Genomic DNA, 12,288 nt, shown 5'->3' with positions numbered 1-12,288 from the left:
CACAGCCTGTTTGTGTGCTTAGATGTCTTTCTCACATAAGCGCAGAGGGACTATAAGAGAAGCTTTTCCTGCAACTCGACTTCGCTTATCTTGGGAGCAGCATCCCCCAGCTAATCTTTGAAAGAAGCAATTGATTTCCATTTGGTACGCTCACCTCTTAAAAAAATCGGCGGCCGAACGAAAACACCATTTTAGTTTGCTTTGGAAAATTTATGGCGCGACGCTCATTATATGGTTAGAAACTGTGCCTAATCTAATTTATTTTTTTAGCGCTGAGTATTTTAGAAAGCTACTCCCAATTTAATTTTTCCACTCCTGCACCTGTCTACCCTGCAAGCCGTCACAATTTACAAAATAGGATAACACATTTTTTTTACGTCGTTAAAAATTAATGCAGTGAAATTTCCTCTATGCTGTAGTAACATATACCTAATTCATTTAGCAGTCTAAGGTGACGCATGAGTGGTATCGCACTTAAAAAATGCAAACAACGGTAATTTTAAATTCTGGATTTAAAACTTTTTCCCGGAAATAAAAAATAGGGGATAAGAAGGAAAGAAAATAAGAGCGTATTGGTAACCGAGCCTCCTTTCGAGTGACATGTTATTGCGTGACACCATCGCAAAAAACGAACGTCAATGATTCATTTCATCTGTCAGGATGTTCTGGCTCGTTCTATAAAAAACAAACTTCCATTCTTATTGTGAAAGGAAGACTTGTAAAATGTGAGTGTTCCAAGCTGAAATATGGTTATAACTGTCCAGCAATGCGACGTTTCCGGCAGGAAACTTCGTGAGATGTTTTCACTGTGATTTGGTATACACCGCCTGTAGTGCTGTACTATCGAAGCTGTTGTCAAGTCTCTTTATAACAAGATTGAGGCAAGGAACCAATCTTAGAAAGGTGTTTTTCGCCAGGTGAGCCTAAGAAATTCAGTTTACAATCTAGTATAGGTCAAAGCGATAAGATTTTGTTGGAATTATGGCTTCGATAATAAAAAGCCTAATTGGATTATCTGCGGTTGTTTACATGGCGGCATTGCGATTTGCACGAAATAGACCGGGCTACTTCTTCGCAGTAATTAAGAGCCCCAAATTAATTTTATATCCATGGAAAGAACATTCTTTCCACTTTGTAAAAATGCTCATCTCAAGCGATTCCGAGTTATACCAGGTAGGAAAAATTTTTATTGAAAAACTGCTCCAAAATGTAATTTTTAATCAATCAAATTTTGGCTATTTTCAAATATTCGCCAATAATTCATAGTTATGTCAACAAGCCCGTTATTAGATTCAAATCATTTTTTAATACCTCGTATACAAATAGGTAAATTCAGAAAGACTTGCTTTCTTTTGCGCTTTTGAGGAATAAAGGTTTTGTTGCCCTACTCGTCGACTTCATTTCGGTCATTTTATGGCGGTTGGGGCTCGATACAGTGTTTGGTGATTTTCTAGAAAATAAAAACAGCTCTGAACAAAAAAATTATACCACTTTTATAGACTTACCCTAAGGTATCTCTGAGCAAAATGTGAGGATAGTGATTTTTCCGACCATGTGCCACCTCCCACGCGGTGATAAAAAAAATTCGCTCTTAAATAGAAATTTTCCTGTACACTCTCGGGAAGAGATCTTGATTTTCTCAGCAGGTTAAGCTTGCTTGCGAAGCTCTTTTTCACTTCTGATAAGTATGGTGACCATGTCAGTTTGTTGTCGACCGTCACACCTAGTAGGCGCGATCTTTCAACCCATGTTATCAAGGAGCCGGCCATAGAAACAGGCGGAATAGGTCCGATATAATTAGTCATGAGTATAGCCTCGCATTTTTTAGGGTGTGGTGTGAGCCTGTTTATGAGACACTGACTGGGTCCCAGATTCTACTCTCATTAGTAACTTACGTTAGTTTTCTAACCGACGCTGGAAATCATTACCTATAATTATTATTTTAAATAGTGCTTGTCTTTGAAATGGTAGTAGCAGTAAAATCTCACGTTTACATGGTGTTTCCATCGGGTTAGAACTTACAATATTTTTTTTTGGAGGAATTAATTAAACTAACTACGCTAGCTAGAAAAACCGAAAAAAAAACTGTAGTCAAAGTCAAACCTGTTTTTCAAGAATACCGTGTATGTTAATGTTGTACTAAAAAAGTAGACGATCTCAGTTTCAAACATGAGTTTTCTCAATTTCATTTCAAACTCACTTAAGGAGTTGGATTGTTTGATTTGTTTGGGAAGCTTTTCCATAGCACAGTCCTGCTAAAGCTTAAACTTCGTTTACAACAATTAAACGAGTTTTATCTTTAACCCGTTCATATATAAACGAGCTGTTGTATTTTCAAACCATAGAGGTGCGAGAGTTTGTTTTCCGACCAGCAATTATCAAGTGTGAGTTTATGGACGTATTTGACCAAAAGATAGAAAGCAGATAGGCTTTATCATTACACTAACATTCCGGTGAAAGATTATTTAACTGGTCTGGTAGCTTCAATTCTCGGAAAAATTTTCAGGACATCAACGACAAAACGGCTGAAAAAATAAATCCAAACCGAATTCATTCATTAAGGTTGCAGTTGGTTTCAATATTGCTTGAGCGGTTAAGGAAAAGCTCAGAGAGTCGCAATTGGAATACACATACATATATGAAATATGTGTTTAATCTATTGTGAAAAAAAAAATATGTATACAGCTATTTCAATTAACGTTGTCGGATCAAAGCCTCAAGCCTACAACCCCGAAAGCCTAAAATTAATTGTAATCTACCCATACCGCCTTTCGGTCTGTCCCGTACCCTTGAAGCTTTGATCCGACAACGTAAATTGAAATAGCTGTATACTTTTTTCCACAATAGATTAAACATATTTCATAAAGCCTTTTCCTCCAAACAAGTTCTAATCAGAATAATAGATATTCGCATGGCAGATAATACCTAAACTATATATTTGCACTTTTTATCAGTCGCCGATGAATAGTGTGTGAAGTTTTCGACGCGCATGGAGGCTTTTAGGTCAGAATTTGGCAGAATTTGAATATATAAATCTTGACATCGGGATTTGCATCCTATCTATAAGATAATCCTTATATCAATGACTGTGAAAAAATTGTAACGATTGATTTGAATTTGCAAGAAATAAAGATTAATTGTAGAACAATTGTTCTCATGCATTTGAGAGAGAAATTAGTCCCCTCGAATAGCAGCGCATAGCGAGAAACGAGAGTCAAATGATTCCGCCCCTCCCCCCACCGTCCCGTCATCTTATATGAGGGCCACACGTCAGCGAAAAAGTCTGTCATCAACTTAGGCTTTCAAAATGGTTTATCATCCCATAATAGCTCTTCATGCTCACGTAGGCGGGTATATCTTTAGAAAAACCTTCGTTGGTTCCACCGCCGATAAAATCGGGAAAAATTTTCTTTTTGCTTCAGTGAATTTGCTTGTGCTCCTAGTTGGAAGTCTTATCTTCAAAAGAGTAACCTCCTCAACCCTTTTATGATAAACATGGCAGATCCAGTGTTTCAATGACCCTGGTTAAATTTTTCTTGAGCTTAACGTTTAGTTGGCTTCGCTATGGTTGGATATATCATTGGGCTGAATGTGGCGACATCAGTATTTATTCAAAACTAGTGAAGTTGTCAATATTAATTAATTTACCATCCTATGTTGCTTTGAGCTGCCACAGCTAATAACGATGAAGCGGAAAGGCAACTAATTAACAAATAGATTCCAAGTTGCCGTGCGTCTGTAGATCAATAGATCACAGATGACGTCAAAATGTGGTAAGAACAAAAAAGAGGCACACGAGCCGCAGCTGAGCATGTCACTGATGTTTTTACCACATTTTGACGTCCTCTGTGATCTAATACTGAACAGACGTACAGTAACTTGGAATCTATTTGTTTTATATAATAAAGAATTAAAATATACGGAAAAAAGTTTTAATGATGACGTCATCAATACGTCTGTCCTCAGGGTCTGCTTATCTTTAAGGAGGCTCGAAAGGGTTTTTCGTTGTTGCAGTGTTTGTGAAACGATGGAAGGTTACAGAGATGTATATTTAATGAGGTGGGCAAACTATATGTCTCCTTACTTTGAGGGTACTTGTGACGTCATATCAGTTACCATGGCAACGCACAAGGTCCACAAAAACGTCCACTAAATTTTAGTTTTTGTAAATTATCTGGAAAACTAATTCGGTGACCTACCATTTTTTTTCCTTTGTTGGAAAGTTCCCTAAATTCTTTAACTTTCCAGACAGTATGGAAAAAATTTATCTAGTAGAATTAAATATATTTAAAGAAAATACGACTTATGGCTTACAGAAAATTCTATTGGATAATTTTTCCCGAAACTTTTATATTTGAAGTGCCATCGTGAATGGTGCGTGCATGCAAAAAATCAAGATAGGTCACCGAACAAAATTTCGAGCTGGAAACAAATGTATTTCGCAGATTTCATTTCCGGTTCGCGCAATTTCAAGCAACATTTAACTTCCAGTGTGCTGATTTTGATTCATTCAGCTGACGCGTGCATCTTAGATATGGTGTGTGTAGATTGGGCGCACGCGTGCATCTAAAAACCCTTTCCAGCCTCCTTAACAAAGTTAAGGTGGGGTTTGTACCAGAATATTATGATTTGCCTATACTAGGAAAACACTGTTCCTCAGATCTCAGTTCGTTGGTTAAGATTGTAAGGGGATTTTATAAGCGGAAATTGGAAGGCTCTGAAGAGTCACTTTTCTGCATGAATCGTTATTTTTGAGAAGTTTTAATTCTCAGCTTGTTTTATGTGTTTAGATAGTATACATAATTTTTCCAAGTTTTCAATTCTGTTGAAATCTGTACCTTGATTTGGTAATAAAAATAAAGACACAACTCTCGCACACCGAATACTATCTGGGCCGTCAACTAACGCGACGAAATTGTTCTGTTTTGGCCATTGGCAGATGATATCGCGTTGCTTGTTTGTGTTGGTGATCAGTCATATAGAGCTTGTCTTTGCTCACTTGATTCATCAAAAACGAAGGGAAAGAATGAAATAAGGATATCCGCAGCAAAGATAGGTGAGTATCTGGGTATCTTCATTTAAAGATTTTCACGCCAAAGGGGATGGAATACAGTTGAAACAAGTTAAGAGGAAGTGGAGGGTATTTTTCGACAAAATTCGTCGAATTATGTTGAGGATGACATTTATCGAAGAAAAATTTCTCAGGTAATTGCCCAAAAAAATGTGTTTCTTCACAAAAATCTCTAAAATCATGTGAAGGGCATTTGAAAATCGTTGGTTTTTTACTGTTAAGGCAATTGTTTAAACGCTAGAGTACAAGACTACTGACACTTGAAAGTACGAAGCTCAATTCCGCCGTTTGCCTTAAGAGTCATACTTAACCAGTCTATGAGGTAGTCATTTCTCACAAATTATTTTCGATCAGAGAATATGTAGTGAAATACAGTTTGCAAAGCCCGGCTAAAAAGTGAGATTGTTTAGACTTTGCTGCTATCGTAATCATTTTACCAATTACACTTGTTCACTTTCCGTTTTATGCCAAAATTCAACTGTTGCGTAAGTACCACTGAAGGCAGATGAGAAGATGTTCCTCTTCTTCCGTTTGGCTTTAAGCGGTTTCATTGACATCCATTAGGTTAATTGGAAGTGGGTAACCTCAAAAGTAAAGATTAAACTACATTTCGAATGAAATATAGATAAATCTTTCATTTTGTTGGCTCCGAAACAGTCCGACAAGTTCACGGCAAATCTTAGTGGAGACCAAATCCGGGTTTTTATCCACCTGCTACCCTTTGCTCGGCTTGTTTACCTACTAAGATAATTTTTTTATTTTTTTATTTTTTTTAACATTTTTTTTATTTCCACTTAAAGCACAAATACTGGAGTAACACAAACAAATACAAAGTTCATTACACTAACGCTTACGCTACTCACTAACACTAATTACGAAATACTACATTACATTACATTCACAGTCGGCTAGATTTAATTTATGTTGTGGTTATATAATAATATAAGCCTAATTTGTACAAATACTTCTACATCAAATTCCTTTTTTGGTAGAACGACGGTATATACAACTGCGTCTATAACTGTTAATACCCGATACTCATCTATTAAGTTACAATAACATATTTTCCCATTTTTTATAATGAATAGATTCTTTTTTATTCTTTTTTGCAATCAAAAATTCAAATTTCCGAGTTTCAGATGTTTTAGCCTTCAGTAAGGATACAGACGGCTTGATATTTTTACAACGACATGAATGAATGGTATATTTTCCAAGAATGATTATGTGATTTAACAAACAATTCCCAGGGTTATTATCGGAAATACCAAAGAGGATTGTTACCTCATCAAGCTTATCAATTTTCATATTGTAAGTATTTAGCCAAGAAATAACCGAAAGCCAAAAGTTTTTAATGTAGGTACAGCTGATTAGAAGATGCTCAAGAGTTTCTTCGTGATCTCCACAAAAGGTACACATCGGAGAAGGAACCAAATTCATTTTATATAGGATTTTATTGGTGTAGAGAATACGATTTAAGATTTTGTATTGAAAGGCTCTCGTTCTGGTGTCAAGAGTGACTCGACCCGGCAATAGATAAATATTTTTCCAGTCTATATTACCTGAAATATTATATACGGAATTAAACTTAGATTGGGCAGTCGGAGAAATCTGGATTCGTTTGACCAGGGTGGAATAGATTGATTTTGAAGTCATTCTAGTTATATCTTGAACATCGTCTGAAACAGTTTTGTCAATTCGGTTGTTATTATTCTCTCCAACGTTAAGGAGCTGTTTCCAGTTAGGCGGAATGGCGGAAAAAATGCCTTGTAGGAGTAAGTAATCTGACAAGGAGAGATTTTTCTCTCTAAAAGCGTCCCACCTTTTTAATTTTGAGTCATTTGAGAGAATATCTCCAAGTTTCACAAAACCTGCTTCTTTTATTCTCTTGTTGTATATTGATTTCTTGTTAATCAAGAGGTTCTGGTTGTTCCAGATAGTCACATTTAAAACGTCCTGCTTTGTAGCTATTATATCGTGATTGCCATTAAAGTCAGACAAAACTTCAAGACATTCTTTATAAAAAGAAGGTAGTTTACAGGGTAGGCGCGATGGATTGAAATTGCACTGAAGCAGAAAACTGGTTCCTACATTCTTAAGATAATGAGACAAGAAAACTTTCCACGGACTACTAAGATAATTTGGTATTCTTGTTCTAATTCGTCGGCTCTGACGAAGGGCTTAAGCTCGAAACGTCAGCGTTGAAACTCTTAACGGTGGCCAAATTTACGTTATCAACTCAGTTGATAATATCAGATTACGTTTTTATATTCTTCCACCGACGCAGCACCACAGTTTCCTTAGAAACTTACCCCTTTTATTACTAACCAACTGTTCAGTAGTAGCCAATCGGCACCATATTAGCTGCTTTATAAAAATGCTTTCACTCACTTTGGATCCTTTTCCTCCCATTTCCATGCGATTATCATTTCGAATACAAGTAGATTTAGGAAAAACTGTGTTAAAACCGTTTGTAGTATTACGTAGGCCAACTGTCGCTGGATAGGAACTCGAAGTTCTAGACTGAACCTATCAAGTAAGTTTTCTCCTTTCCTCAAGAAGAGGAAATTTCGGTCCAAACAAACCTAAAGGAAATAGCTAATTCTTTAAGACAGGATGAGACATGATTCCAGAAGTTAGACGATATTTTGCAAGAAACAAGCAAATGCTCAATGGATTTCGCCGCCTGCTAACAGAGGAGGCATTTTTTATTGGAACTCTCTAGTCTTTGAATCCATCGAGGAACGAAATGGTAGATAGTATTACCATATAATCTAACCTAACAATCTCACAAACTCAACTACTTTATTAAATAACAAGTAATATTGTTAACAAGGAGCGACCCGTAAAGGCTGAGTACAGTACTTATTCTCGATAAACTTATTTAAGCCCGCTACAGTCTATATCTTAGCTACCACTAACCCAAACTCACAGTTCTCTCCGTCTCTTGATATTAACAATCATCTACTGTTGCTGTCTCTCACGGTATAGGTTTCTAAACAGTCGATCACTCCCTACAGCAACAACTACTACTTATACTACTACCACTAAGTCCTTATATACATTCACAAAGTGGTCTGGAACATTCCAGAAGCTTACAAAAGAACTTTTTTAGTAGTATTAAGTAATACCTGCGTGGCTTGATGAAATGTTCTTGAAAGTTCTATGGTGCGCATGTCAGCAAAACTACGCAGTCTGGAGATTTCTAGAAGCTTTTATTTCCAACAAAATTACTCGTAACAATAGTAAACTTTGTCCCATTCCAAATTTGCATCAGGGTATTTATCTGTTAGTATCTCTTTTGCACTTGGTGAAATTTGCTTCTTACCCAGAAAATGTCATAGATTTGTTTGGAAGAGCTGTCGAGAGTTGGAACCAAGTTTCCGCTGCCCATTTCAATTTTGGGGGTGTTTATAATATCATCAGAGGGTGGATAATGCTATCCAACAGATAAAATTGTTATCCAGCAGATACATGTAGGTGTTTACAAAAAGGTGGTGGACTATCCACTGGAAAGAGATTAGTCCAGTGGATAGTATTATCCGCCTGATCAACCGAGACCACAAAAGAAGAATGCATTGATTCTGATTGATGCAAAAGCATTGCTTTGGCTGTCTATGGGTTGGACTTCCTCTCACTTCCTTCTCTGCTATTTGCATGTCCAATATTTGGTATGCCAGTCCATCATCAAGCAACACTGGAAAGAACAGTCGAAACTGGAGGAAGCTAATATAGCTGGTCGGGAGTGACATTTACTATTTCTTTTTGTTGATTTTCTGATGAATCATCTCCCTGAGGTTTGAAAAGATTTTGTTTTGTCTTGGATTGTTCCTCATAATTAAACATAGCCAATGCTCACCTGTTAAACAAGAAGTAAAAGGGTTACAAGGCAGTGAATGGCTGGAATCAAGAAAAATACCAACTGATGCTATGGACACAAAACAACCTACAGGCATATTCACTCACTTTTCATCTGCACTGTAAATCTGCTTCTCTTTTCTCAAACGTACAGCTTCCATGTGACGATGCCTAAAAGAGGGGACAACTAATAAGTCATTCAACTTTGTCCAAGTAACTGATGATATAATTTTAAAACCCAGTTAGATAGGCAACAGAGTAACAAGCTTCCATGTTTTTTGTCTTGTTTTGTTTTGTTTTTTTCACAGTTACAATGGAATTAAACACTGTTCGTTCTGAGTGGTATTCCCTGGAAAGATCCGCCAGCGTAAGTCTCCCATAAGCTTCATCTTTATACACTGTGTTGCTGAAACTACATCCGGTGTGAGGAAAGTAAGTAGGAAAGGTGTTGCCAAAACCATTGTTTGATCGTTAACTCGTACATATATATGTATGTGCTGTTTGTTATGTAAACTTTTGGTGTTTCTTGTTTCAAATTTTTCAGTAATCCGTAACACCAAGCAAGTAGTTTGACTGAACTCAAGACATAGGAAGAACTTGTTTACTGCAATATTCATTCTCAATAAATTTAAGGCCTAACAGGAACTTATCAAGTAACAGCAGAAGCTGACCAGCAAATTGACCAGTCTGAAAAGGATAATTTGAAAGAAACTATTGCAAACAAATCAGCAGCAATGTAAAGAAGACAATAAACTTTCATGTACAGAGAGAAAACACAAATAGTTAGCAGTGATATGATTAGCAAAAACCCATGCACAATGCCATTGTTCCAGAGTTCCTTTGGATAAAGTGGAGTGTGTTACTTTTAGCACCACTTCTTTGGTCCAAATTGTAACAAGATTTTTTAGATAACTTTTGCACATAAGGCTTTAAAATACTCTTACTGAATGATTTAGATGCACACACCTGCTTCCACTTATCACATAACTAGAAGATTCAAATGTAGCAATCTCATCATTTGTGTGCTTGATGTCACCACAGCAAGGGATTTGCTTGCTTTCCTTCACACATTGTGCCATTGCTTCACCCTCACCAGGTACCAGAGCTCCTCCAAAGCTTTTGAAAAAGGACAGAAATCAATCAACACAAATGAACAGAAGATAACTGTCATGGTAACTCAGATGCCTCATATTCATTTTGGTCTGTGTGCAATTGTGGAATGAACACATGTCAATATAGTAATGTTCTGTAGGTTTGATTGAAGACCCTCTCAGGACTGCAAAAATAGGTAGATGGTAACTAGAGGAGGGTTTGGGGATCTAGTGTCCCAACTTGAACAGTAATGTTTGAGAGTCAAATTTTTGGACATTAGTTTTTAATCTTGGACACTAGTGTACAAATATGGGCAGTAACTTCTGGCTTTGGACACTAGTGTTTGATTTTAAACACTGGTGTTCCATTTGAAACTCTAGTGTTTGAGGTTTCTTAAACTGGCCCATTATGATACAAGTACTCACCAGTGGAAACAAACGCAAATTGGCTGCCTTCTAAAAACTTTTTGAACATTTATCTCTCTGGGGTCCGCTATTCTTGCTGATTGCATAACAGCAAACAAGTTACTGAGTAAAGGGGGTAAGATGTGAGAAAAATGGTGGTGCTACATTGGTGGGAGAGTATAACAAGGTAATTTAGCATTATCAACTGAGTTGGTAATGTAAATTGGCCACCGTAAAGAGTTTGAAAGCTGACTTTTCGAGTGTTAGTCCTTGTTCTGTCCGTCCCTATTAATCAGTTACTGAATAAACTGGTCCAGTCTCATATCACATCATAATCTACCAGTACTTTCCGTTTAATTACCACAAATGAAAATAAAATTGTTTTGTACAGGACAAGATTCATAAGTTCATGATATCAGTTGCACTATCTGTGATTGTGATGATATTTGTACTTACTCTGTAATGTCTTGATTTCCTATGTCTTGCATCAGTGAAAGAGGCCCAGTGACACCATTGCCTCCCTCTTTATCTTTGTCTGTAATGAAAAGAAGACAAATTAATTGAATGTTCCTTAACCCTTAACACCCTATCATCAGTATGTATATTCTCCAAACTGTTCCCTATTCTTTATAAGATGCTTACAAAGGGGAATTTGTTTAACAATCTTTGGTTGGTGATCATTTCCTTTTTTCTTGTGACCTCGATGTTTGATTCAGGGGTGACATTGTAAGGTACAGTACAGCTCAGAGGTGCTTAGTCCAAAATGCATGTGAAAAGTGCATTTCAAAAGGTGCACAAAGGCATGCAACTTTTCAAAATACACTAAAAAAAACATGTGCAAAAAAAGTTCATTAGTATGTACAACAGTCAAAAGGTCTAGTTTTACAATACAAACACATGTAGCTCAAGACTCTACAGTCAATAGTGAATGTACTGTATAGAGTGACACAAGTGATTTAACCCTCTCCACCCTAGCCCCAGTATGAGTATCCTCCATATTGTTCTCTATACATTTCCTCAGGTGCTGACATGGAGATTTTGTTCAACAATCAAGAGCTTCTTTAGTTGGTGATCATTTACTCTGGTGACCTTAATGTTGGATTCAGGGGTGATATTGTGGGAGAAATTAGACGCTAGTCACTCTTAAGTGTCAGGGGTTAATATTATTTGATCCAGTTCTTAGCATGTCATGAAGGGCTTGTGCATACCATTGCAATGTATTAGGGTAAGTGAATCTTCTCTCTTCACAGTGCTAACCTTTTCTTTTTGTGGCAAGTTTTTCTTGATTTCTTTTTACTAGATTTCGTGTGTTTCTTTAAATCTTTTTCTTTTTCTCCTCCTCACTGCTGTCCACTTTCACTTTCACTTACACAGAAATATTTCCAAAATGTTAACAATTCTTCATATATATGTACTGCAGCCTACAGCAATTATTGTATGTACAGCATCCAGCAATCAAACAGCATTCCCTATGAGGTCCAACATGGCTTTATCGACCATTTATTAGTGAGTAGACTTAACCCTTTAACTCATAGAAGTGATTAGCATGTAACTTCTCCCTAAAATATCCAAACATTAACCTGCACACAGGCAATAAGAATACTCAAACTAATCAGGTGGAAGTTGTCATCTTCATCCAACACCAAATTTTGGTAACTAATTTACAAGGAGATGTGTTGCAGCTGGAGGAGAGAATTAACAATCAGATCTTGGGACTTAAAGGGTTAAGGGCTTCCACTAGCCAGGTTGTGGGTAAATCTGCTAATAACTCAAATTGACCGCACTGGATGTTATGTGTAGCCCCTTAATTAAAATCTTTCACTCTAAATCAGTAAATGTTATTTCACCCTTTACACCCTAACATCA

At 36.8% G+C, this 12,288-nt stretch overlaps 2 protein-coding genes across 5 annotated transcripts in view; both read right to left on the bottom strand.

Moving 5' to 3' along the window:
* LOC113675506 (NKAP-like protein) overlaps nt 1–12,288 on the bottom strand; it is a 45,251-nt gene that overhangs the window by 29,996 nt on the left and 2,967 nt on the right. The window lies entirely within an intron of this gene.
* On the bottom strand, nt 7,742–11,818 carry LOC149043847 (NKAP-like protein). Of its 4 annotated transcripts, none has more exons than XM_089208927.1 (6): nt 11,680–11,818; nt 10,879–10,957; nt 10,444–10,545; nt 9,893–10,042; nt 9,035–9,097; nt 7,742–8,927 (listed from the first exon to the last, which is right to left on the bottom strand). In XM_089208927.1, the coding sequence occupies exons 2-6, from the start codon at nt 10,908–10,910 to the stop codon at nt 8,924–8,926; spliced, it is 351 nt and encodes a 116-aa protein (XP_089065053.1). In that variant the 5' UTR covers nt 10,911–10,957; nt 11,680–11,818; the 3' UTR covers nt 7,742–8,923. The 4 variants fall into 4 exon arrangements, with proteins under 4 accessions (XP_089065053.1, XP_089065055.1, XP_089065052.1 ...); XM_089208926.1 differs by having other exon boundaries at nt 8,827–8,927; nt 9,871–10,042; XM_089208929.1 differs by lacking the exon at nt 10,444–10,545 and having other exon boundaries at nt 11,680–11,808.

The sequence above is a fragment of the Pocillopora damicornis genome, chromosome 6 (genome assembly GCF_964200805.1).
Source record: "Pocillopora damicornis chromosome 6, jaPocDami1.2, whole genome shotgun sequence".
In the NCBI taxonomy this organism is placed as follows: domain Eukaryota; kingdom Metazoa; phylum Cnidaria; class Anthozoa; order Scleractinia; family Pocilloporidae; genus Pocillopora; species Pocillopora damicornis.
This window is presented reverse-complemented; position numbering and strand designations above follow the sequence as displayed.

What these genes read in the sequence shown, in the direction of transcription:
- LOC149043847 (XM_089208926.1), bottom strand. Translation starts at nt 10,910, where the DNA reads ATGCAAGACATAGGAAATCAAGACATTACAGA. An exon ending in ATTTGCGTTTGTTTCCACTG is followed by an intron (nt 10,043 to 10,443) that starts GTGAGTACTTGT and finishes CTTTTTCAAAAG; the next exon opens with CTTTGGAGGAGCTCTGGTAC. An exon ending in GTGTGCATCTAAATCATTCA is followed by an intron (nt 9,098 to 9,870) that starts GTAAGAGTATTT and finishes CCCCTCTTTTAG; the next exon opens with GCATCGTCACATGGAAGCTG.